The 27,890-nt window shown below is 50.6% G+C and overlaps 1 protein-coding gene across 1 annotated transcript; it reads right to left on the bottom strand.

The window, feature by feature from the left end:
- Positions 1-739: 739 nt before the first annotated feature.
- On the bottom strand, positions 740-22,875 carry LOC130107952 (von Willebrand factor A domain-containing protein 1-like). The gene is made up of 6 exons (XM_056274770.1): positions 22,227-22,875; positions 5,219-5,782; positions 4,363-4,683; positions 2,580-2,855; positions 2,130-2,406; positions 740-1,973 (listed from the first exon to the last, which is right to left on the bottom strand). Coding segments are annotated over exons 1-6 (1,557 nt in total). The 5' UTR covers positions 22,345-22,875; the 3' UTR covers positions 740-1,972.
- Positions 22,876-27,890: the final 5,015 nt, after the last annotated feature.

Raw genomic sequence — 27,890 nt, 5'->3', positions numbered from 1 at the left:
AATTCTAATAATCCTGGTTTCTCCCTGGAAGTTATACACAACTCTTTTGTGTCGACCGATGTCCATATGTAGACATTTCCCCCTTCTTGTTCTTCTCATTACCTCCCGTTTTCCTCTCATACATACAACACCTAACAATAACAGGCTCTGCTGATTTACCTTAATCTAGCCAGTGTAAGTAGTCCTCTATCCCATAAATGTTTTTCTCTGTGTGCTAAACTTACTTTGCTTTCGAGATCGAATGCCTCCCATTCGCCACATCCCAATATTATTGCCATTTTCACTTATTTCCCATTTATTTAGTTAATGACTTAGTAAAAATTATATTGCTGGTAGGCCTACTGCCTCATCAATGGCATATAAATACCATTAGTAAACAATATAAAGCGCATTTTATACGGGATTCATGGTGAAATTTTATTTTTCTTCAGACCACTTCAAAAATTGTGCCTCTGCCCCAGCTTGTTGTCCAAAAAGCAAGATAATCGAGAATTAGCATCTTGTAATGCAGTTTGGGTAACTGATATTTCGCCAACATATCAATTTATGATTTCAAGTAGTAGCCACTAGGTGTCGCAATACACAAGTAAAGCCAAGACCAAGCCAACTGCAGGCCTTGTATCATCTTTTTTTTTAATAGTCTGGCTTCATCCCAAATACACCAGGTTAAAAACTCGAGCAATCATTCGACACCGCTTCCAGTTTATTTAAAATTTAAAAAAAATCTAAGAATACAATATCTTTGCACAGTTTTAATTCATTTACTCTCCACTTTATAATATCTGTCATTTTCTGAGGAGATTGTAATAGTCTGGACATTTCTTATTATTGTGGCATTGTTTACAGATTTTCTCAGCTTGAGAAAGTGTCTTTTCACCTCATAATTGTTTCTGTAGAGGATACATTATCCCACGCAAAACTGTCTGCAGCACATACATGTTACAGACAAAATGTTACATACAAAATAAAACTATTCAATATAAAATAATTCACTGTAGGCCTATAAGCATCCACAAATATTCATGCAATGCAAGCAGTATGGAAGAAAAAAAAAAGGATGGTTTTTGATTCAGCAGGTTAGTATTTGCATGGGCTTAATATTGACCTTGATGAGTCCGGATCATGATAAACCATAACGTTTTTTCATTATTTTCAAGCACTGCAGCATCTCCTATTATGATATTTAAGAGAATGCAGAAACACGTGGTTGTGGCTTTGATGTGCTGCCAGTGTGGCAATTAAAATGGAGGGGATCCCCGCCCCCCCCCCCACAGCCTGGAGACAAGAACGGGTAAAAACCAAAACTGTGCACCACGACAAAAGTGTCAGCATACATAATTAATACCTTCCTATTCAAAAATATATTTGCATAAAAGTATGCAAATTTTAAAAAGTTTAAGCTCCGATATGTGAACTGAATCATCCGTGGTAATTGGTCAAAATGTGCAAATCCTTAGTTACCCTTAAACAGATTCAATTTGCCCATCTAGGATTGTGTGTAAGAGAGGTTTTTATTGTGACTGAATAAAAATAAACAAAATTTAGGAAATATAAGTGTATACTACTTCCACTTTTTGGTTAATAACGTTTTTGTACTGATCATTTTGAATTATTTTTTCCTACACATTTAGATGCTACTTGGGTTTTTGACCTGGTCCCAGGTGCTTGTGGGCCGACCAGCTGTCTATAGGCAAGGTAGAAGAAAATAAAGCTGCAAAGAACATTAGATTCAAATGATATAATTTGGAAGAAAAAAAAAAGAAGAGAAGAATACCGCTGCAAAATAAATAGACTTGGCCATATGTTATCGCCTTCATCATCAATTTCTAGATGAAACTGGAACACAAGGAAATAGGATCTATATCTGTTGTCTGATCTGTCTTTGAGGCACTTAAAATGTTTGATTTTGTCGATTTTTTCCCATCAGTGGCCTCATTGCTGCAGCCTTGATTTTCAACCCCACTGGATGGACTCTATCAGAAAGAAGGGAGAAAAGCAGATAATTTCATTATAACCTCTCACTTTCCTGTAGCACCAATGAACCAAACCATTTCTGTGCCAAAATGTCTACATACATCCACATTATGTGTCCATAAAACGATATGAAGCATATTTTCTACTTGACCTACCAGTCTGCTTGGCAGCATATTCCTTCTCCTCTGCCCGCGGTGTAGACAGGGGACACACACACTCGACTGTGGGGGGCGAGGTGGGTCAGCTGTGTCGACAGAGAGCCAGGGGGCAGGTATATGGAGGAGGACAAGGGCTCTGACGGGTTCTGGGTGTTTTGCCCCTCCCAGCTGATCCAGTAGCCTCTCAGACCCTCCTCTTGGCCTCGCCACATGACCCGTGTGCCCTCTTGGTCCACCGGGGTCAACTGAAGCTCCGTCAGGGCAGGCAGCACTGCTGCAGGGTGTGTGTGTGTGTGTGAGAAAGGATTCAGGAGAAGGATTCATTTAACCTTCTTGTAACAGCAAAGCCAAACCAGTTACAAACATTTAATTGGGGAAAAAATGGTACATACTACCCCCCCCCCCACACACACACACACTAAAAAGCAGCTCAAACTGAAACCATACCTTCCTGAGTGCAGGCTTTGACAGACATGGCTCTCTCGTCGCCTGTTGCATGCAGAGCACTGACGGTGACCAGGTACTGAGTGTCCGGCTCTAATCCTGTCAGCAGGGTGGAGTTCTGATGGCCGTACAATGATACGGTATGGACCTGGCCGGTGGGAATCGCTCCATACTCCACCCGGTACCTCTGGACTCGAGCGGGCTGCAGAGGGCCCCAGCTGACGCGAAGCTGATGAGGGGCCGAGTCTGATACTAAGACCACTGCTGGACTCAATATCTCTGATGTGCGAGGAGAAAAAGGGGAAATACGTCAATAAATGATGAGATGATGACAGACAACAGCAAAGACATTCTACAGTGTAGAAAAAAAAAGACTTGCTTTCAAGTTACTTTGCTGAAGATGTCATTTTCGTCTAACTTACTGACACACCTGTGGACATCCTGCTCTGTCACCACCGTCCCAACCACCCCACAAAAACACGTGGTTAAACCTGGGTTTTAGCTATTGCTGTCCCAGATAGCAAAATTGCTGTGGCCCGGACCCGCCCCACACCTGACACTTCATCCGGCCCACATACTTTGTGGAATGATGGCACTTGGGCGGTCCGCTTCTGTTTGCCAGATCCGGGCCAGAACCAAGCCATGCAATGCCGCATGTGCCACATATTTGCCAAAGGTGGCCCATGTTTGTTTTGTGATATTTGGGCCATATTCACCATTTACCACACGGGCCACTTCAGGCTCACATCCAGATCACATGTTGCCGAGAGCACCGCATCTTCGCCAGAAAAGGCCCGCATGTGATTTGGCATATTTGGGCCATATTTGCTATTATACATGTGGGCCACTTCAGACTCACATCCATTTTGTCAGGGCCAGAAGAAGGCCATCAGTGCCACATCATTGCCTGAAGTGGCCCACATCCGGATGCTATCTGGGGTTGTTGTGCCCTTTGGTAAAGGTCTCGCACATGCTTAGTCTGCCATATCTGCTTGTTTTGTTTGCTGCTCGCCACTACCTTCCTTCCTCTGTCACATGTAGCTGCTATGGTGAAGGTGTAAAATGCTATGCCTAACTTGTCCTACCCAACAGGAACCATTGAGCTAGCTGCTATAAAAACATTTCATTATTTTCATATTTGCAAATTAGCTCTTGTCTAGTATCAAAAAGGACATTTGTTTGTACTCAGTAATACAGAATTATAGCCTTAATATTGGCCACAACTACTGAGAGCTGCCTTGTGGAAAAGCCGTCGTTAAGATAATCTCCCAGACATTCCTTGTCGAGGCCGCTGGCAGCAACTCAGGTACAGACAGAGCTCAGGGTTTTTGCTCAAAAGTGATAGTGGCTTCAAAAGTCCCTGTCTATTTGCTGTGAGACGTTGTAAAAAATGTGCAGACAAGCACCCCTCTGTTGATTGCTTGCAGCCAACACATGCCTTCCCTGTGGTAGCTGGAAACAAACCAACAGCCCTCTGGACAGTGTCCACCCCACCGACCTGATACATATCCAAGCTATTTTTCTAAAGCCTATTGTGTTTTTCCACAGTCCATCTGTTGCAGTTTTAAACCACACAACACTGTAGACACTTAAATCCAAATTACTTGGCAATTTTATAAGTGCATGCATACACTGTATCTTATTAGTTATCAGTTTAGTCCCTAACCCTAGTATTAATTGTCAAATGCTCTCCCCGGGGCGCTATTCCCCGCACAGCATAATAATATTTTACAGACGGAACATTTTCATTTTCCTTATTTTGCACCGTTAGGAAACTCTTTCTCACCGGGAAGTGTTGTGAAAGTAATGGAGAGAGTGTTGAGGACCTCCTGGTTGGACTCTGGGGTGAGAGAGGCCGTGTAGGTGGTGTCAGGCTGCAGGTTGGTTAACTCCACCCAGCTGGAGTCTCCTGAGAGGGTGCGCCTGCGGTAGTGGCCGTCGGTGCAGCCGACGCCCGTGTCAGAATGGGCGTCTCCCTCCGCTTTCCGCACGCAGCTGTGGCGGAGCTCATAGTAACCCGTCCCTGCACTCAGAACAGGTCGCCACTGCAGCGTGACACTATGGGAGGACACATGCATCGCCCGCAGCCGTTCTGCACGAATAATTTCTGCAGATAAGGCAATGGGAAAGGAAAATGAGCAAGGAGGACAGAGATACAGGGGCACAGCAAGATAAAACAGGGGCAACTTGAGGGGGGGTATACAGAGCTCTCCCAGTGAGCACGCTTTGTAACATGACAGCTTCCATTTCCAGCTAAAAAATGTTTTACGTTTGGAGATGTATCAGCCACCGCCTAACCTCATCTCTGCTCAAGTTGTCATTTGTGGTAAACAACCACACAACCAAAGTCATAAACCATCCATCATTTTTTTCCTCAAGCATATCACAATATTCTGTCATGTGCCTCTAATCAAGCAGTTTTTACATATCATGTCTAAACCCACAATGCACAGAGGCGAAAAGTATCCGTGGCATATCTCCTGCCGCCGCTAGGGGAGCTAATTTAGGAAACGCTCCTGTGGGTCGTATTAGAGGGTATACGACCTATGTGGTCGTATGGGTTGGAGGACTTGTAGCTAACACTAATACTAGCAAGACGCAGGCGGAGAAGCTTGCTCCCAGACACGCACACACATACATACCGATGATGGCCTCCCTCAGGTCGTCTGAAATGATACCGATGTCATCTATGTCCACGAAGTAGAGGTGGTTCTCAACAGGGGGTGTCACCGACCGCCGCAGCACCTGATAATTCCCATGTCCCGTAGACACAGCTAGCACCGCCACTCCCCGCTCTTTCAGCTCCGACATCGGTTCGTCCACGTCTCCGGGCTGCACCCCATCCGTCAGCCACACGAGCACCTTGGGGAGCGCGGCGTCTCTGGCCGGCCCGGGTTCTGTCTCTGGTTTAGTGAGAAGGTCCAGAGCTAACCTGAGGGCAGCCTCTGTGTTCGTATCTCCTTGGAGTTGCCTGGTGTTGAGCAGAGCTTTCTGCAGGCTGGCCTGGGTGTCGTGGGCATCAAGGCCAAACTCCAAGAGAGGAGCAGTGCCCACCTGCAGCAGGCCAATTCTCACCTGTCCCCGGCCCAGAGAGAAGGTGTGCAGCAAGTCAGTCAGGAAGAGCAGCAGGCGGGAAAACTCGTAGGATGAAATGCTTCCAGAAGAGTCCAGCACAAGCAAAATGTCCCCTTCACAGCAGTTCGACACTGGCAGAGAGGGGGAAACGATTGGATTTCAACTGTTAGATACTGACAGTGAGAAAGCACCAAATCTAACCCCAATGACGTCGCCATTTCTGTCTTGTGGGCGTTGTGTATTTTGGGCCTTGGTACGAGGTTAACACCTATGAACGTTTACTGACCTTTCCCAGAAAAGTTGCTCCCTAAAAACCACACAGTAGAACGACCAAGGCGGCCATTTTGATCGTTTTGGATTTTCAAAGTTTAGTAATTTTGTGGAAAAAAATAAAAAAGATACAGACCTGCTGCTCCCCGAATGCCCCTAAAATTGCATATATCTGTATTAAAATGAGTTTTAGATCAATTGCACAAAACGTTATGATAAGATCTACATGAAACGACCATGAACTGTCAAAAAGACGGCGCGTAATTTGCGCGTCATCGTGCGCGTCATGTCACTATTTATGACGCGTGTTGGTTGCGTCATTTCCTTCGTGAAGTTCATCGCTCTGTTCTAGAAACACACTAGCGTCCTCCGGTGGAGAGGAATGGTCTAAACTTGATTTTTGATTATTGCCAACATGTCTGGTTACAGGCGCCGCTACAGACGCACCATGACTACCACCGAGGCGTTGCAGTATTTACAGGCGTCGGACAGTGGCCATTTTAAATTGTTTGAAAAATAGTATTAAAAGTTGTTAAAATGTTAATTTTGGTATCAGCCATTTCTTAACAGACATACTAACATATGCAATGCATTAATATAACAATTTGGTATTTATCTTCACAGAATATAGAGTTTAAAAACCATGTTCTACTGGTTTTAAAGTTCCGGTAATATTATTATTATTATTAATAATAATAATCATCATTGCATTTATATAGTGCTTTTCTAGACACCCAAAACACCGCTGTTTGGGGCTGCTTCAGTGGTTATTTTCAGTTCTTTTTTTTTGCAGTTCACGTTTTATAGGCCTTGTTACGTTTGTTAGATTAGCAATATGGTTTTTGTTTTTCGGTGAATATTGTCACTTTTTCAATTTTGCTACCCAAGTTCGACCATGTCTCTCTTAAGTTTAAATTGTTTAAAAATAGTATTGAAGTTGTTAAAATGTTAATTTTGGTGTCAGTTAGTTTCTTAACAGACATACTAACGTATGCAATGCATTAATACCTCAATTGGGAATTTCTCTTGACAGAATATACAGTTTAAATACACGCGGTCATTTTGACCGCCCATGGTCGATTTGGGTAGGGGTGAAATCCCGGTCGTTCTTTAAACCTTTGCTATTGCTTGCACTTAAAATGCTGGATTAAGGGCTCAATAGGCCTTTCCATGGCTGGCATCAAACTTTTGCGGTCTATGAAACCAGTTAAAACAAACTTTAAAGTAGAGAACAACTGGTCCAACATGACCTCCAGATACGATCACACACCACCACAATGAAATGCTCATGGAAGTCTTTGCTGCGAACCGCTCGGCTTAGAAATTTGTACATGTCGCCGAGATCAGGAAAGTGGAGCTTTTGGAGAATTATAGAACAAAGACAAATGGACGCATGTGTCAGTGATGTGGTGCAACTTGAGTGAACTTCGTCAGGCAGATAAAAGGCAGCCGAAGGGAAATACATGCAGTTTAATAGACTGGAGAAGAAGAAAGAGGGGGCAGCTTGGCTTGGGTTCTCTACACTTGAGCTTACACATACTGATCACTGGGCCTCTTCTCTGGCTTCTCACAAGCAACTGTATTATATTTCATGTGAAAAATATCTAAACGGTGTTATCATTTTTCAGCGAAAAGAATCGCTTCTGCCTACAGTCAGAGGAGTGTCAGTCAGATGTGTGTGTGTGTGTGTGTGTGTGTGTGTGTGTGTGTGTGTGTGTGTGTGTGTGTGTGTGCTTATTTTCATGCAAGTGAAAGCCAAAGAGGTTCTTTAGCAAGCAGCAACGCATACAGGATCCGATCAGAGAAAGGTGAATCAGTTCATCTGGACACAACGTTTATTGAGAGAAACGTTTCATCACTCATCTAAGTGACCTCTTCAGTCTCAGCTGACTGCAGGTATCCCCAGATGAACTGATTCACCTTTCTGTGATTCTCTTACCTGGATTACTGAGCATGCATAAAGACACACAGGATCCTAGTTATCTTGGTAACTGCCTGTGTCTGGCTACTGGTATCTATGGTATGTCTGCGGTTTATGAAACGAGATGTCTTGTCGCCACAAACACTGTTATGACAATTGCATCTTCACCTTCTCCCACAAGCTGCTGAAAACGACTAACCCCAAAACCCACAGAGGAATCATATTACAATTACTGTGATTGTTCGCATGGCAACGGGAATGTCCTGACATATTGGTAAGATTTATTTATATAAAGACGGCGTCCGGGTAGCGCAGCGGTCTATTCCGTTGCCTGCCAATACGGGGATCGCCGGTTCGAATCCCCGTGTTACCTCCAGCTTTCCACGTTGGTTTACGTCGGGGTCAGCAATGTGGAAACTGCAGGAAAGTAGGGACGGGCAGCTTCTCTCGTTGACAACACGAACACATGTATCATTTACTCTTCCGTACACAAAACCAGCAACATGGCGCTGCTCCCACAATCCTCCTCCTCGCGCCACCGTCAACCCGGAAACCCTTTCTTAAAGGGCCCGTGTCTACCTAACCCAGAACGCCAACCGATTATGGTGAATTCTGCCCATATAATCCGCTACTCTCTCTCTCTCTCTCTCTCTCTCTCTCTCTCTCTATATATATATATATATATTAGAGGGTACTGTGGCGGCTGCACTTAAGAACTTGAGACGTTCACCTTCATGTTCTGCAGGCCCTTTAAGAGTTGAGGTCAGACGGGTCTCGCGAGATGAGAGTTCCGAGGGGCGTAGTTTTTGGGGGGGGAACGGTTAGCTGGGTTTTTTCAAATATAGTTTTCATAAACTCTGAGGAGGTTTTGCATGTGTTTTGTTCATTAGTCTCAAACCACCGAGATGATTGTCCAAAAGATCCCTTTTGAAAACAGAAAAAATGGGTTTAATTTTCCTCCATTTGGATGTGTGGAGGAAACATTTCGCCAGGAGTATTGTGGTGGATACGTATTGGGGACAGAATTCAACCCAGGAACTAAGGGTTAAGTCATGGTTGCCCTGGCAGGTTAACGCAGGGTTAAGTTATGGTTGTCCAGCCAGTTTTCTGGGGATTCTTGCCACCGCCGCTCAGTCGAGCTGTGGTTTGGTTGTCTCTCTGATTTACCGTGGATTAAAGAAAGTTGCCTACACGGCTAAAGTGTGAACCTACGGTCTTCTCCGTTCCTTCGGCTCTACACTGGTGACCCCGACGTCGGTTTTCGGATAAGTTTTCTGAAACCACACACATTATGGCTACGAACGCCGTTGCAATGAAACTGCCGGAGTTTTGGGAGTCTTCCGCGGCTACATGGTTCGCGCAGGCTGAGGCACAGTTCGCGCTCAGAGACATAACAGCAGACGAGACCAGGTACTACTACGTAGTGGCAGCGCTGGGGTGCGCTACGGCTTCCAGGATAAGCGGTTTCATAACCGACCCACCGGCCGATGGTAAATACGCCGCACTTAAACATCTCCTCCTTGAAACTTTTGAACTGTCAACAACGGAGAGAGCACGTCGCCTCTTCGCAATTCAGGGCTTGGGAGATGGCAAACCATCGGAGCTAATGAGCAGGATGTTAAACCTACTGGGTCAAGAAAAGCCATGTTTCCTGTTTATGGAGCTGTTTCTGCGCAACATGCCGCCCCACGTCCAGACTGCGCTCGCTAACTCCACCATCACTGATCCCCGTGAGCTGGCAAAGGAGGCGGACCGATTCTTCGTCGCTACACAACGTTCCTCCCATGCCGGGGTGCTGGCTCCTACCTTCACTGGCCCCCCGCCGACATCGCGGGCGTGGCCCGACGGTGGCGCCACAGCGTCAGACCGCTACAAGCCCTCTGGACTCTGTATGTACCACGCTCGATTTGGTGCGAAAGCTAAACGGTGCCGTTCCCCCTGCAACTACAGGCCGACGGGAAACGAGAGGGCCAACACTCAGTAGTGGCCATGAGTGTTGGCGATACGAGCAGGCTACTCTTCATCCTCGACACCATCTCCGGTCGGCGATTTCTTTGTGACACGGGCGCACAGAGAAGCGTGCTCCCTGCTACTGACGTCGACATCATGGGCGGGGAGCGGGGCCCCCAGTTGGCGACGGCTGACGGCAGCCCTATCCACACCTACGGCGTGCGGTCTGTAGAACTGTGTTTTGGTGGACAACGTTTCACGTGGGAGTTCGTCATGGCCAATGTAACGCTTCCCCTCCTCGGAGCTGATTTTTTGTGCGCTTACGGTTTGCTAGTGGACATTCAGAACAGCCGTCTGGTCGATGCCTTAACCTTCTCCTCCTTCGCATGTACGCGGAGGGAAGCGGCCTATGCAGGTCTAGCCAACTCTCTCTCAGAGGCAGACAAGTTCAACCGCCTCCTCGCTGAGTTCCCTGACCTTACCCAGCCTACCTTCTCTGCACCTACCGCTAAGCATGGGGTGGAGCATCACATTGCTACGAAGGGGCCCCCGGTCTACGCCAGAGCCAGGCGTCTCGACCCCGCCAAACTCGCCATTGCCAAGTCTGAGTTTGAGCACCTGGAACGCATGGGGATCATCCGCCGCTCTGACAGCCCGTGGGCGTCCCCACTCCACATCGTCGCTAAGCCTGATGGAGGTTGGCGCCCATGCGGGGACTACCGCCGACTAAATGACGCCACCACGCCCGACCGCTATCCTGTCCCGCATATCCAGGACTTTTCTGCAAACCTGTCTGGCAAATGCATCTTCTCAAAAGTCGACCTGGTCCGTGGTTATCATCAAGTTCCCGTGCACCCCTCAGACATCCCCAAGACAGCGGCGACTACCCCATTTGGCCTATTTGAATTCCTACGAATGCCATTTGGACTCAAAAACGCGGCCCAGTCCTTTCAGCGGCTGATGGATTCAGTGCTCCGTGGCCTTCCTTTCATCTTTGTCTATTTGGACGACATACTCATCGCCAGCGCCTCCGAGGAAGAACACCTGTCCCATCTTCATGCCCTCTTCACACGCCTCAGCCAGCATGGGCTGATCGTCAACCCGGCGAAGTGCCGGTTCGGGCTGACAGCCATTGATTTCCTCGGGCACCGCATCACTGGGGACGGGGCAGTCCCCCTGCCCTCAAAGGTGGAAGCGGTGGCGGCCTTTCCGCGCCCCCAAACAGCTCGTGCGCTCAGGGAGTTCATCGGGATGGTGACATTCTACCACCGCTTCATTCCCCGAGCCGCCTTTATCATCCGGCCACTGTACGAGGCGCTGAAAGGCATGTCCCCCAACCAGGCGGTCGACTGGACAGCAGAGCGGGACCGTGCGTTCACCGAGACTAAAGCTGCGCTCTCCCAGGCTACCCTGCTAGCGCATCCTTCACCTACAGCGCCTATTTCCATAACCACGGATGCATCGGACTATGCTGTTGGTGCGGTTCACGAACAGTGGGTGGGGGGGGCTTGGCAGCCTTTGGCCTTTTTCAGTCGCCAGCTTACACCCCGAGAGCGCAAGTATAGTACTTTTGACAGGGAACTCCTCGGTCTCTGGCTCGCCGTCCGGCATTTCCGTTTCCTGCTAGAGGGCCGCGAGTTTACTGCGTACGTGGACCACAAGCCCCTCACGTTTGCCATGTCCAAGACGGCCGAGCCATGGTCCGCTCGCCAGCAGCGACAACTCTCCTACATTTCGGAATTCACTACCGACATCCAGCACGTCGCTGGTAAGTCTAACCAGGTAGCTGACTGCCTCTCTAGGGCAGTGATTGGAGCGGTCCACCTAGGCCTTGACTATGCACAGATGGCCGCTGACCAGGCCACGGACCCGAGCATCCTCCGTCTCCGGGCCTCCGACACAGGGCTCCGCCTGCAGGACGTTCCTTTCAGCGACACAGGTGTCACCCTCCTGTGTGACGTCTCCACAGGACAGCCCAGGCCCATCGTCCCGCACAGCTGGAGACGCCCCGTATTTGAAGCTGTGCACGGCCTCTCTCATCCAGGCGGTAAGCCATCCGTGCGCCTGACCTCTGCTAAGTTTGTGTGGGAGGGACTTAAGAGAGACGTGAAAGCGTGGGCCGACTCGTGTGTTGCCTGTCAGCGGGCTAAGATACACCGCCACATTAAGGCGCCCCTGGAACGCTTCGCAGTGCCGGAGAGACGATTTGACCATGTCCACGTCGACCTGGTTGGTCCCCTACCCCCCTCCCAGGGGTTCACCTACCTCTTCACTGTGGTGGACAGGACTACGCGCTGGCCTGAAGCTGTTCCCCTGGCATCCAAGACGTCTGCTGATGTGGCCCGGGCTTTTATTGGGTCGTGGGTCTCACGTTTCGGTACGCCTTCCGACCTTTCATCTGACCGCGGGCCTCAGTTTACCTCAGAGCTATGGAATGCTGTGGGTGAGGCTCTGGGCGTCAAGCTTCATCGCACTACCGCCTACCACCCTCAGGCGAACGGCCTATGTGAGCGCTTCCACCGGTCCATGAAGGCTGCGCTTCGGGCTACTCTCAAGGACTGCAACTGGGTCGACAAGCTCCCATGGGTCATGCTGGGCCTGCGGACCGCCCCGAAGGAAGACCTACAAGCCTCCTCTGCGGAGCTGGTGTACGGCGCGCCGCTGCGAGTCCCAGGCGATTTCATGCCCAATGCAACGCGTCCCTGGTCAGCTGTGGACCAACGAGCCTCCTTGCTGGACGGGGTCAGAGCTTTCACACCCGTCCCTACCGCCCAACACGGCGCGCCGGTGTCCCAGGTGCCCCCAGGTCTGCAGTCAGCGGACTACGTGTTTATCCGTCACGACGCACACCGCCCCCCTCTGCAACCCCCTTATGACGGCCCCTTCCGCGTCCTGGAACGGGGAACTAAGCACCTGGTGGTGGATTTTGGGGGCACGGCCGAGCATGTTTCAGTGGACCGAGTTAAACCCGCACACCTGGACTTGACGCAGCCGTTGGAGTTAGCCCAACCTCCTCGTCGCGGTCGTCCCCCGGCTCCGCCTCCTCCCCCCGTGGAGGCCCGAGCTGCCTCTTCTGCTCCTCAGGCCGACCTCCACAGGCCCGCGTCAATGCCTCCCGGAGACACTCCGGCCCCTGTTATCCGGAGCCGCCGCGGACGGCCTGTCGTCCCCCCGCGCCTGCCTGACTTCGATTACTAGGGCGAATTCTGGGGGGGCTCATGTGGTGGATACGTATTGGGGACAGAATTCAACCCAGGAACTAAGGGTTAAGTCATGGTTGCCCTGGCAGGTTAACGCAGGGTTAAGTTATGGTTGTCCAGCCAGTTTTCTGGGGATTCTTGCCACCGCCGCTCAGTCGAGCTGTGGTTTGGTTGTCTCTCTGATTTACCGTGGATTAAAGAAAGTTGCCTACACGGCTAAAGTGTGAACCTACGGTCTTCTCCGTTCCTTCGGCTCTACAGTATCAAGGTTGTTCAAAATCAAGTCCCTCTCAACGTGCTTCGTGTTAACGCCAAACACACTATTTTCTCTTGTGAGAGGAGCAAGTGGGATTTTAGTTAACAGCCAGTCCTGCAAATCCTCCCAAAATGTCGTAGAGTATACATGCAATGGAACGGTTAGCTGGTTAACGGTTAGCTGGTAGCTGGTTAACGGGTAGCTGGTTAGCTGGTTAACGGTTAGTTGGTAGCTGGTTAACGGTTAGCTGGTTAACGGTTAGTTGGTAGCTGGTTAACGGTTAGCTGGTAGCTGGTTAACGATTAGCTGGTAGCTGCTTAACACGCTACATGTCGGCGTGTCCTGCGTTTAAGTGGGAGGAATGAAACGACCCGGCAAGGGTCTTAAATGAGAAACCGTCTCGTTGCGTCTTCATTCCGGCACGTTGATGTCCAACATGTCGGTAGACGAAGCTACCAGTCCAGCGCCGTCGCTTCCAACGAGGCTAACGCAGCTGGCGCTAGCATAGACGCCGTAGCGCTAGAGTGGTTTATAACGATTTCCCATCCTGTACAGGCTAATCCTCCAGGTTGATGGCAGTTGATGCATGGCTTTCTACCAAGTGTAAGTGTTTATCAGTCAAGCAGTGAAACAGACGCATCACCATATTTCCACATTGCATGTGTTTGCATGCACCCATCATCATCATCATCATCATCATTACGTGCACACCCCCCCCACACACACACAATCACTGCTGTTTTAGTCTTCAGCTGATATAAACATCATGCTGATTGTGCCAAAACACAATTATCTCTCTATCATTACTCTTCTATTCCACCTCTGCCTGTTTGCAGAGCACACCCGAGACTTCCCAGCAGCCCTTGTCCATCATCATTAAACTCAGTTTATAAATGGGCGGCGCTTAAGAGCCGGCAAAGGGAAAGCAGACGAGGGAGAACGGAGCAGCCAGGGGACGAGGTGCCAGCTATTGTCCAAACGCACTGGTGACGCGTCGAGATTAGAGACAGTATGGGGGAAAACAAGGAGACTCTTCTGTTATGTATGCACACATCGACAGTGCTGCATTTGATTTGGTGCTGTTCTATTGTGCTGGGATCGATTGGTGATGCCTGCGGGCTCTGGGTTGTTTGATCGGGTCTGCCTTTGATGCTGTGTCAGTCTAAATAAAGAATGCCACGGAGAGGTTGTGTCGAGCGACAGCGCTGTGTCCTGACGTGATTTCTAAATACAATATTGGCGACGAGGATGGCTGATATCTCTCTCCCACCACCTGCCCCCTTCCTGGCATTACCTGGCGAGCCTCCGGTACCATGGACTCGCTGGCTACATAGTTTTGAAAATTACATCATCGCCTCAGGGCTCGACGACGTGAGCCAGGCTAGGAAGACGGCTCTGTTGCTACACTGCTTGGGAGCAGAGGGTCATCGTGTGCTCGGGACTCTGGGGAACGTCACAAGCTTTGCCGAAGCTGTGGGACTTATGAGCACCCATTTCGCTGCTCCACAGAGTGCCCTCCTTCGGCGATTTATATTCCGTCAGCGACACCAACTGCCTGGTGAGTCTGTGCGGCAGTACGTAGCTAATTTGCGAGGGCTAGCTAGCTCATGCAAGTTTGGCGCGCTTCAGGACGAGATGGTTCGCGACCAGCTAATCGAACACACCAACAACGCAAAGGTGCGTGAGACTCTCCTGCTGGAAAAAGATGATCTGCTGCTGTCCAGAGCAATTACCATCGCACTACAGGTTGAGGTAGCAGCTGAGTGTGCTGCTATGCTAAATACACAGCAAGTGGCCACCTCCAGTCAAGCTGCCAACGACTCCTCCCTCTACTCACGGCTGCCCCTCGGGACGCAACCCAGCCAGAGCGAGGCGGGCGCCGACTCCACTGGGGACGTCTTGCAACTGCAACGACGGCGTTCTCGGCCCCGCCCTCAACAGTCCTGTGGTAACTGTGGGTCTCGGTCTCATGTTTCAAGGGCTCAGAACTGCCCTGCCCGTGGCCAGACATGCCGTAGCTGCGGTAAGCACAATCACTTTGCCAACGTCTGTCGATCTTCCCCGGCTGGGTCAGAGGGCCACACCCCCCAGTCTTCAACCGCCGTCATTCACAAGGTGAGCTCTGGGCCAGTGTCATTCAAATCATGAACAGTCAACATTAATGATGTGTGCATCCCGCTGCTGTTGGACACCGGTGCAAGTGTGTCTCTCCTGAATGTTGATACCTACAGTAAATTTTTCGGTTCACTGCCACTGTCCGCACCCTCAGCTGTCCTCTGTGGGTATGGTGACTCCAAAATCGATCTGGTTGGCTCTCTCCAACTGACTGTCCGCTATGGAACCAAGCTGGTGCCCAATGCAGTTTTTCATGTGGCATGCCGTGGGGCCAACCTGATGGGCCTGGACCTGTTCTCCGCTCTGGGGTTTTCCCTCTTAGACACAAGGGGGGCAGCAATCCTGACTGTCGCCACACCTTGGCAGCAGAAGTGGCCATCGCTGTTTATGGGGCTGGGCTGCCTCTCCGCCTTCACCCATCAACCTCTCCTCAACCCTGCTGTGAAATCTGTCATCCAACCACTGCGCCGCATCCCGTTGGCTCTCCGTGATGGGGTCTCCGCCGAGCTGCAACAACTGCTGGAAGCTGGCATCATTGAACCGGTGGACGCGTCACCTTGGGTCTCAAACCTCGTGGTGGCTAAGAAGAAGTCGGGGGGCCTGCGTGTCTGCGTCGATCTACGTGCAGTAAATAAGGCAGTGGTCCCTGATAAGTATCCACTGCCCACCTCAGAAGAACTCACTGCTCAGTTCTATGGCTCTGAGGTGTTCTCCAAGCTCGACCTCAGACAGGGGTACTTACAGGTGCCCCTCCACCCCAGCAGCCGAAACCTCACAGCCTTTGTGACACATGCAGGAGTGTTTCGCTACACCAGGATGCCTTTCGGTCTCAGCTCCGCCCCTAGTTGCTTCCAGAAAATCATGGTCTCCGTGCTGGCTGGCATACTGGGCGTGGCCATTTATCTGGACGATATAGTGGTACACGGGCCCACCAGTGAAATCCACGACAAGCGCCTTAACATGGTCTTCGCAGCCCTGTCCAAGCACAAGCTAACTCTCAGTGCTGAGAAATGTGTCCTCTCTGTGCCAGCCATCGACTTCGTTGGGTTCCGGCTGTCAGCGAGCGGTGTAACTCCACTACAATCCAACGTGGACGCCATTCAGGCCATCCCTGAGCCCAGCTCGGCCGCCCAGGTCGCCTCCTTCCTGGGTATGACAAGTTACTACCTGAGGTTTCTTCCCCAGTACTCTGCGACCACAGCCCCCCTGCGCCAGCTGCTGCGTAAGGACGAGCCATGGGTGTGGTCAAAGGCATGCAGTGACGCTGTGCGTGATCTCAAGACTCAACTGACTTCACCACCAGTGTTGGCTCACTTCGACATCTCCAGCTCCACCTTTGTGACCTGTGACGCATCAGCCACAGCGATAGGGGCCGTGCTGTCTCAAACCCAGAACGGTGTGGAGAAGCCCATTGCCTTCGCCTCCTGTGCCCTCAACCTGACCGAGCAGCGGTACTCCGTGGGTGAGCGTGAGGCGTTAGCCTGTATCTGGGCTTGTGAAAGGTGGCACCTCTACCTCTATGGCCGCTCCTTCACCCTCAGGACAGATCACCAGGCCCTGACAGCGCTGCTGTCCACATCTGGGACAGGCCACAAACCCCTGAGGCTGCACCGCTGGTCTGACCGCCTCCGCCAGTACAACTTCAGCCTGCAGTTCACCCCAGGCAGAGACAATGTTGTCGCCGACCTGCTTTCTCGCTCTGTCTCCACCCCAGCTCCACAGACGGACACTGACTGTGTGGAAAAGGACATTGTCCAAATGCTACACACACCCCTCCAGGCCACTGTCTCTCTGCAGGAGCTGAGGGCAGCCTCCGAACAGGACCCTGTCCTCTCCCAGCTCCGCACCTACATCCAGAACGGCTGGCCTCACAAGGTCCCAGAGGAGCTGGCTGCGTTCGCCCGAGTCAGACAGGAGCTCTCCTGCTGGAACGACACCTGCGTGGCACGTGGGTTTTGCACAGTGGTCCCAGCTGCTCTCCGTGCACGTGTTTTGAATACGGCGCATGAAGGCCACCTGGGCATTGTGAAACTGAAACAGCGCTGCCGAGACCTGGTGTGGTGGCCGGGGATAGACAGAGATATTGAGGCTCTGGTGAAGGACTGTTCTGCCTGCCTTGTGAGTGGCAAGACTGGCCACCAGGCTCCCCCACCCCTGCAACCTCTCGCCTGGCCCTCTTAGCCCTGGGAACACCTGCAGTTGGACATTTGTGGTGAGATCCATGGAGTTCCCCACCACCAACGCTTCATGGTGGTCGCCTACGATCTACACTCAAAATGGCCTGAACTCACCACTTCCGGCACTGTGACCTCACAGATCATCATCGACTTCCTGGACTCTCTTTTCTCTCGCTGGGGCCTCCCAAAGGCCATCACCACTGACAACGGCCCTCAGCTGGTCTCTGCTGAGTTCACTGCTTATCTCGACAGCAAGGGCATCCGTCATATACGCACTGCGTACTACCACCCCCAGGCCAATGGCGGCGTTGAACGTTTTCACCAGTCACTGAAGAACGGCCTCAGAGCACACATGGCCCAAGGGTGCTCTTTCACGCAGGCCATCCGTCACACTCTGCTGCACTATCGGGCCACACAGCACTCGACCACAGGCGTCTCCCCAGCCTCTCTCATGCTAGGCCGGGAACTGTGCATGCCCCTTGACAGGCTCCGCCCCTCCACACCTCAGGCACCTCCCTCTGGGGTCAGAGCCTCAGTCACTCGTCAGCAGACGCGGATGAAGCAACGGTTTGACCAGTCAAAACGAACCAGGGTGCCAGACATCAATGTGTCAGACTGGGTCAGGGTCCGCAGGCCCCACAGGGACAATAAAATGGCTTCATACTGGTCCTCTCCTCTCCAAGTCACCCGTCAGCTGGGCCCAGCCACTTACCTCCTCAGCGATGGCACTCGGTGGCACTCCAGTCGTCTACGGAAGGTGTCAGCTCCGCCACACACAGCTGGTGACACAACCATAGCCATTCCCTCAGCATGGCGAGACGCCCCGGGGCTTCATGCAGCTCCTACACGGGCCCCAGACATTTCTGGGCCTCAGCTTCCCCTGCCATCTCCCTCCCCACCTCGGCCTGACCAGCCTCAGGCCGCCCCGCGACCTGTTCGCACACGTTTACGCCCTGGCCACCTAGAGGACTTTGTGTCAACCTTTCATGTTTGAAATCCTGCCGGGGGGGGGGAATGTTATGTATGCACACATCGACAGTGCTGCATTTGATTTGGTGCTGTTCTATTGTGCTGGGATCGATTGGTGATGCCTGCGGGCTCTGGGTTGTTTGATCGGGTCTGCCTTTGATGCTGTGTCAGTCTAAATAAAGAATGCCACGGAGAGGTTGTGTCGAGCGACAGCGCTGTGTCCTGACGTGATTTCTAAATACAATAACTTCTGCAAAAATAAAATCTCTGATGAAAGAAGATGATAGGCAGTGAAAGCTGGAAGAAAGAGGAGGGGGGGGGCACACAAGAGAAGCATAGAAAGATTTGGAAGGGTTGGGGGTTGTTGATGGAGGTGTCCAGGAGCACAGGCCCCGTTCTTTGTTTGCATTCCTGAGAGAAAGGGTGTATAGAATCTACATTTCAGTGTAAAAAGGCGTGACAGACAGACGGTTGAGGACATTGTGTCTTGATTGGTTTCAAAAACAGGCTCCGGGCATCTGTTCGCCAGACAGTTGCACAGATGTTGGAGATATACTACGCCCCTATCTCACGAGAAGGTCAATATGCGAACACAAAGAAGAGTGGACAGCCGACCCAACCCCGCAACAGAGTCTGGTTAGCCACAAGACACATGAAACACGTCAGATCAACATGAACTAAAACCCCGATTTTGATCTAAAAATAAAACACTCCATGCATTTTGCAGACTACTTTGTTTTCTGTTTTACAGGTCTCCAGTAAAACGTGACTGAATTTTAATCAAAATTTCACAGATTCCATTTCATTTGACTCGTAGGCGCACGACCTTTCCTCTGTAATCTAATCTATAGTACATGCACAATTTTTTAATTTAATCAGGGGTGGCTGCCATTTTCCTTTCCATACGAGAGTCTGTTTTGCAGATGTCAGTATAAGACATGCAGGCACAGAGTTTTCATACACATTCCCTGAGGACAAAATAAACTGAATTAGATCTATATAAGTAATCTAAAAAAAGAGTAAATACAGATTTGCACAATTCTTTTAGACCACTTGTCCTGCCTTGCACCAAAACCTCAGTGCAACCTGCATGTTGCAGGAGGTAGCGGGGTGGGTTGTCACACCTCTACATGCGTAGGGGTACTCTGAGTTGTGGGTCGTGGGGGTCCAAGGCTCAGCTGATCAATAGGGTCAAGCCATGCCATGCACACCACTAACCGCGTTATCAACCCTCTCCGTTTGTAACATGCTGTGCCCCAATTTCAGTGCGAACATGATCACGGTTGCCACTTTTGGCTCCATTTGTCGAACAAAAAAACTTTTAAAATTACAATTAAGGTGACTTGTGCCTCTTTTCTGAGGGCCTGACATCTAAATCGAGACTGATGTTTGATGATCCAATGATCCAAGGAAGTTAGTTTGTACAATAGTGATTTTTGTTGTTTTGTTTTTTTAGTGTTCCCCCTTTTTCTCTCCCCAATTGTATCCGGCCAATTACCCCACTCTTCACTGCTCCGCCCCCTCTGCCGATCCAGGGAGGGCTGCAGACTACCACATGCCTCCTCCGATACATGTGGAGTCGCCAGCCGCCTCTTTTCACCTGACATTGAGGAGTTTCGCCAGGGGGATCTAGCGCGTGCGAGGATCACGCTATTCCCCCCAGCCCCCGAACAGGCGCCCCGACTGACCAGAGGAGGCGCTAGTGCAGCGACCAGGACACATACTCACATCCGGCTTCCCACCCGCAGACACGGCCAATTGTGTCTGTAGGGACGCCCGACCAAGCCAGAGGCAACACGGGGATTCGAACTGGCGATCCCCCTGTTGGTAGGCAACGGAATAGACCGCCACGCCACCCGGACGCTGAGCTTTTATGTCAATAACATGGGTTCTTTAAGTGTGAGTACATCTTTTGAAATGTATTTTAACATTAGGCTAGATAATAAAAGATGCATTAGGCATTGCCCCACCATTTCATCATCAACAACATCAGCCTATTAGAAATAGATTTGATGATGATGATGATGATGATGATGATAGTGATGATGATGATGATGATGATTTATGTAAATAAGCAGGATATAACAAACAGATACTCCATTGCCAATAGTCTGAAGGGATCAACAAATCCACACATCAAACTCAGTGAACAAACCTCCGTACGCATCAGATTATTTGTAAGATGTTGGAAAAGCAGTAGGAGGAAGTGTACACTTATTTTTTCCTACCCTTTCTCACCTACTCTTAAGTTAATTCAGCTACAGACTCAATTCCCACTGTACCGTATGGTTCACATTCAATGCAAGTTGTGCTGCACAATACAAACGCAACTAACAGTGAACAATAAGAGAAAAGAAATGGTCACATGTAGCCAAGGCCCTCCCTGTTTATCCACAGTTAACCAGTGGCGGCTGGCCAGTACGGGGCGCTGGGGCGCCGCCCCCCTTCAAACACCAAGAGATGAAAAACTACTTAAACATGTTGAATATAATTTAGTTGTATAATGCAAATAATTATGAAATAAAAGTGTTTTTCAGTCTGTGAGCTCCTGTCAGCAGCCATTAAATACTGGTTCCAGGTGGTATTTGGTTGGTTTCTGTCTGGATACGTATACTTCCTGGGTGAGGGGCGCCGGCCAAACCATACTTTACGTAAGCCCTCGAATCTTTGGCGAGCAGGTGACCTGAGGCTACTGCCTGATTGGTTTCTTCAGATTTTCCAGGGGGCGTAGTTCTGTGCGCCCCAGACACCCCCACTTTTATTGGCAGCGAATCGGCATTGTTTTAATGTTTTTTTGATCTAATGTGATTGGACAATTCTCGTGGCTGTCAATCATGTTCACATCCACCACGACGCCTCGTCTCGACTGTCAATCATCCACCGTCTACGAACCCTGATAGAATCTATAGACTACATTGTCCTTCTTAACAACCCTGTGACCCTGTTTACACTTGGGTTTAAAATGCGTTTTGGGCGATGGGATCACAAGTGGACAGCGAGACACATCGCCGGTTACACCTGTGTTACACCCGCGTCTCCAAATGCGTCCCGCTGACCCCTTGTGATCAGATTTCGGTACGAAGAAGAATTCCTGTTACGTCCTTGTCGGGGACGCATCAGGACGCATTAGCGTTTACACTATAAAAAGATATGTGGTCAGATGCGTCCCAGACCGCCTCGGCAAGTGGTTTGAGTAACCGGTTCACAAAACGTTTTTAGCACTGTCCACGTGTGATCCGATCACACAAAAAAACAAACAAACAAGGCATTTTAAAACCAAGTGTAAACGGGGTCTGTGACTGTGTGGCCATTAAAGCAGCTGCCAGGTGTGCTGCGCCAAGGTAAACTGCGTCCCCCCCAAAAAAAACCTTTTCGCACCAGCCGCCACTGCAACCTGGTGCTAATGTTGACAAGCTGTCTTTGTCAGCATCATGAGGTCACATTTAAAGAGCTGCGCATCTGAACGCCACCCTTTGCCAACACGCATTGCCACATACTGCGACGTCCGAGTTTCCAAACCCCCAACACAGACGCGCGTTCCGCCTGCTCTGGTCCTCGTGAGCAAGAGGTGGCCGCAGGTTTCTTGCCCTGTCCCCTCAAGAGACCTATACAGTAACACAGCCACCCGTCCCGTAGGACCACCCAGATCCGCGCGTGTGTCCGTGGCGAGGTGGGCTTGATTTGCGCGAGGCGCGTGTCACCGCGGGCGGCTCTTACCTGTGTCAGGTACCGTCACCTGCGCGTGGCCCGAGCGCAGCGCCGCCAGGAGGGCGACGGTGAGGAGAACGCCGCCCTTCATCGCGAGCAGACGATTTCCCGATCCGGCGACTTTCATCGAGGGGACTCTCGAACAGGTGACTTAACCGGAGCGCGGTCTTCTGTCGCCGCTGTCCATCGCAAAGCAAAGCAAACTCTCGCCGCGGCGTTGAGGCCGACACCCTACAGACTGACACGCGCGCGAGGAACTCCTTCGGAGGAAACGACCCTGGAACAAGTGCCCTCCACCGTTTCCATGACCTAGCCCCTGCAGCACCGCTCCCACACGCTCCCTCTGACGACCAGCGCGGCGAGTCCCTCAGGAGACACCTGCGTCATCCTCTGTGGGCATGGGCAGCAGTATTTCCGTGTTGTAATCCCTCCCTGAGGAAATCAGATGGAAGAGGACTCCGCTGTCCCCTCTCTGCCGGTCCTCTGAACCGTTTCACCCTGTCGGCACCGTATTAAGACCGACTGCCTCACTCCACCCCCGCCTCCTCTTCTTTTCCCAAAACTTTTGGTTGGACTTTGTCTCTTGGTGCGCAGAGGAGACGCTTTAGACGGGGTGTGTGTGCGTGTGCTTGTGTGCGTGTGTGTTGACTGCAGGGCAGGACACTCTGGACGAGGCAGATGAGAAAACACTGGCCCACATCACACCATTAGGAAGTACTACGGATGAGGACTGACTCATTATTACTGTACAAGTCTATGGCCAGAGAGTTGTACACACACACATACACACACCCTCTCTCTCTCTCTCTCTCTCTCTCTCTCTCTCTCTCTCTCCCTCTCTCTCTCTCTCTCTCTCTCTCTCTCTCTCTCTCTCTCTCTCTCTCTCTCTCTCTCTCTCTCTCTCTCTCTCTCTCTCTCTCTCTCTGTCTCTCTCACTCACCACACACACCCTCTCCCTCACTCACCCTCTCTGTGTCTCACTCACTCACACACCCCTCTCTCTCACTCACCACAAATACACCCTCTCTCTTTCCCACTCACACAGAGCATCTCTCCGACTCACTCACTCACTCACTCACTCACTCACTCACTCACTCACTCACTCACTCACTCACTCACTCACTCACTCACTCACTCACACACACACCCTCTCCCCCTCTCTCTCTCTCACTCACCACACACACAGCCTCTCTCTCTCTTTCCAGCTCACACACACCCTCTCTCTCGCTCACCACCCTCTCTGTCTCTCACTCACACACATTCTCTCTGTCTCCCACTCACTCACTCACTCACTCACTCACTCACTCACTCACTCACTCACTCACTCACCCCCCTCTCTCTCACTCATACACCCCCTCTCTCTGTCTTACTGTCACTCACACACCATTCTCTGTCTCCCACTCACTCACTCACTCACTCACATACTTACTCACTCACTCACTCACCCCCTCCCTCTCTCACTCACTCACCCCTCTCTCTCTCACTCATACACCCCCCCCTGTCTCACTCAGTGACTCACACCCTCTCTCTCTCACTCACACACCATTCTCTGTCTTCCACTCACTCACTCACTCACTCACTCACTCACTCACTCACCCCCCTCTCTCTCACTCATACACCCCCCCTCTCTCTCTCACTCACTCACCCCCCTCTCTCTCACTCATACACCCCCCCTCTGTCTCACTCAGTGACTCACACCTCTCTCTCTCACTCACACACCATTCTCTGTCTTCCACTCACTCACCCCCCTCTCTCTCACTCACTCACCCCCCCTTTCTCACTCATACACCCCCTCTCTGTCTCACTCAGTGACTCACACCCTCTCTTTCTCACTCACACACCATTCTCTGTCTCCCACTCACTCACTCACATACTCACTCACATACTCACTCACATACTCACTCACTCACTCACTCACTCACTCACTCACTCACTCACTCACTCACTCACCCCGCTCTCTCTCACACTCATACACCCTCTCTCTGTCTCACTCAGTCTCTCTCACCCCCTCTCTCACTCACACACACTCTCTCTTTCTCACTCACACACCATTCTCTCTGTCTCCACTCACTCACTCACTCACTCACTCACTCACTCACTCACTCACTCACCCCCCTCTCTCTCACTCATACACCCCCCCTCTCTCTCTCACTCACTCACCCCCCTCTCTCTCACTCATACACCCCCCCTCTGTCTCACTCATTGACTCACACCTCTCTCTCTCACTCACACACCATTCTCTGTCTTCCACTCACTCACCCCCCTCTCTCTCACTCACTCACCCCCCCTTTCTCACTCATACACCCCCTCTCTGTCTCACTCAGTGACTCACACCCTCTCTTTCTCACTCACACACCATTCTCTGTCTCCCACTCACTCACTCACATACTCACTCACATACTCACTCACATACTCACTCACTCACTCACTCACTCACTCACTCACTCACTCACTCACTCACTCACCCCGCTCTCTCTCACACTCATACACCCTCTCTCTGTCTCACTCAGTCTCTCTCACCCCCTCTCTCACTCACACACACTCTCTCTTTCTCACTCACACACCATTCTCTCTGTCTCCACTCACTCACTCACTCACTCACTCACTCACTCACTCACTCACTCACTCACCCCCCTCTCTCAGTCTCACTCAGTCACTCTCTCACACACCCCTCTCTCTCACACTCTCTCACTCAGACACACTCTCTCTCTCTCACTCACTCACAGACACACTCTCTCACTGACTCTCTCACTCACACGCCCTCTCTCACTCTCTCACTCACTCACTCACTCACTCACTCACTCACTCACTCACTCACTCACTCACTCTCTGTCTGTCTGTCTGTCTGGCTGGCTGTCTGTCTGTCTGTCTGTCTGTCTGCCTCTCTCTCTCTGTCTCTCCGTCTCTCTCTCTGTTCGTGAAATTAGAGTAATCCAAGATGTGGTCTCCAGTGGCTGAACCTAGTGCAGCCTGCATATTGAGAAATTCTGCCCCACGTGGCTCATGCAGAATATAACTTCTATACATACTGCATGCAGCAAATGTGGTATTTTACAAAGTAAACCGTGCTCCGTTTTTAAGGTGTGCTTGCCAGAGGGAGAGAGAGAGAGAGAGAGAAAGATGAGAGAAAACGGTCAGAACACCAATATGTTGCTCGAGAAAAGGAAAATTCATTCGTGAAAGATCGCCATTCGCTCATCTTCATCCCCTCATGCTCATAAGTGTCCCAGCATACTGGACGGCAGTATGCCTTGATGCATGAATGTGGAATAGGACATTTCGGGGGTCTCAGCCCATGCCCCCTGGAGCAACCCCCTCTTTATCAAAATGTACATCTAATCCACTTTGAACTGGGTTTCGAAGGAGCTGGAGAGTCTTCACGTGTGAAAGCCATGTTGCATTACTTACTGGGGGTAAGTCACAATGGAGCTGTGGATAGTATTTCACTTGTACTCGGAAACGAAACGGATCTATAGGTCAGCCCCCCCCACCTCCCCGCCCATATAATTAAAATGGTCTCCACAGAGTTTCCCCTTTCGAACACGTGAAACGATCGAGAGTGACATTTGGGAGAAGAAGAAGCACACAGTGCACGAGGGCACAGTCTGCGGAACGTGTTTGTGCCTGCAGAAGCTGTGCATGCGTGCTCGGTCTCCTCCGTCATAAGCTCGCTATTGTAACGACTACTGTAGCGCACCCACGACCAATTCACTGGTTTGCATTTGAAGCGTTCTCACCCGGAGACAGGAGGTCGATGAGCCATCATGTCTTTCCTCCCCCACTCGCGTGTGTGCGTGTGCGCGTGTGCGATGGAGAGAGAGAGAAGCATGCACAGACTTGTGTATGCTCCACACTCAATTAGACTGCAGGAGAATTTTGCAATGTACTATTGCAAAATTGCCAGTCTACGTCCAGTGTGGAGACGAACTCGGTTAATCAACGCCGTGACACTGTAAAAAGACGTGACCTGCATATATGTGCACTTAGAGGAGCTGCATGTAACTGAAAAAAACATTTTATTAGTACCACGCTGATGAACTGTGCCTCTGCTGAGGGGCACCGCGTCCAGATTAACACGCTGCCGTTGCTGCTGCTGCTGCACAAATGCAAAGAGGATTTGTTCACACGGAAGCTTAGCGGTCGATGAAGTGCAACGATATTTGGCGCCTAAATAAAGTGGTACCCTATTATGAAGCTGGAACCCTTTTCCTGTGAAATGACTGTCTCAGCAAGTTGTATAAAATGGTAAATGGGCCAACAAGTCCTCCAGCCCATACGACCACATAGGTCGTTTGTCCTCTAATACGACCCACAGGAGCGTTTCCTAAATTAGCGCCCTACCGGCGGCAGGACATATGCCACAGATACTTTTCGCATCTGTGCATTGTCCACGAGGGCGTTTGTCCTCTAATAAGACCCACAGGAGCGTTTCCTATATTAGCGCCCCCTATCAGCGGCTGGAGATATGCCACAGATACTCTTCGCTTCTGTGCATTGTCCATCCATCCATCCATCGATTATCCAACCCGTTTTTCCTACACAGGGTTGCGGGGATGCGGGAGCCTATCCCAGCAGTCATTGGGCGGCAGACGAGGAGACACCCTAAGTGTTCCCAGATAGCAAAATTGCTGTGGCCCAGACCCGTCCCACACCCAACACACATACCACGTAGAATGGTGGTACTTGGGTGGTCCGCTCCTGACTCCCAGATCTGGGCCATAACCAAGCCATAGCACCACACGGGCCACTTCAAGGTCACATCCAGATTACATGTTGCCGACAGCACCGCATCTTTGCTAAAAAAAAAAAGGCCCACATTTGATTTGGCATATTTGGGCCATATTTGGTATTATACATGTGGGCCCCTTCAGGCTCACATCCTTTTTGTCAGGGCCAGAAGAAGACCATCAGTGCCGCATCATTGCCTGAAGTGGCCCACATCCAGATGCTATCTGGGTTGGTGGCGGGGACGGCCCTCAAATACAGGCCTGGGCAGACTCTCCTCCTGTAAAAGCGATATACAATTCAGATTGCACATAATTCATCGATCATTGGCTAGAGAAAGGCAGCAACAGTCAAAAGGATTCTTTTTTTTACCGTTTTGGATTTTCAAAGTTCAATAACTTCGTGAAAAAAAGATACAGACCTGTCGCTACCCGAATGCTCCTAAAATTGCATATATTTGCATTAAAATGAATTTTAGATCAATTGCACAAAAAAGTTATGATAAGATCTACATGAAACGACCATGAGTGGTCAAAATGACCGCGCGTAATTTGCGCGGCATCGTGCGCGTCATGTCACTATTTATGACGTGTGTTGGTCGCATCATTTCCTTCGTGAAGTTCATTGTTCTGTCCTGGAGACACACTAGCGTCCTCCAGTGGAGCGTAATAGTCTAAACTTGATTTTGGATTATTTCCAACATGTCTGGGTTCAGACGCTGTTATAGACGCACCATGACTACCACCGAGGCGTTGCAGTATTTACAGAGGTCATTTTAAATTGTTTGAAAAATAGTATTGTAGCGAATTCAGGGGGGGGGGCAGCTCGGGACGCGAACCCGGATTTCCCGCACCACGGGCGACAACGTTAACCAGTCAAGTGAAGGGTCCGCCGACCCGCTAGCCAAGGGCTAACGTGTCTACTTATCCGTGCACGTTACACTACCCC

This window comes from Lampris incognitus, chromosome 2, assembly GCF_029633865.1.
Source record: "Lampris incognitus isolate fLamInc1 chromosome 2, fLamInc1.hap2, whole genome shotgun sequence".
Taxonomy (NCBI): Eukaryota; Metazoa; Chordata; class Actinopteri; order Lampriformes; family Lampridae; genus Lampris; species Lampris incognitus.
Note: the sequence above shows the minus strand (reverse complement) of the source record. Positions and strands in the feature narration are given on the sequence as shown.

Excerpts from the sequence above, each read along its gene's own strand:
- LOC130107952 (XM_056274770.1), bottom strand. The coding sequence starts at position 22,344 with ATGAAAGTCGCCGGATCGGGAAATCGTCTGCTCGCGATGAAGGGCGGC. Across the intron at positions 4,684-5,218 it reads CCTGAGGGAGGCCATCATCG|AAATTATTCGTGCAGAACGG; the intron begins GTATGTATGTGT and ends CCTTATCTGCAG. Across the intron at positions 2,407-2,579 it reads CAAAGCCTGCACTCAGGAAG|CAGTGCTGCCTGCCCTGACG; the intron begins GTATGGTTTCAG and ends CACACCCTGCAG.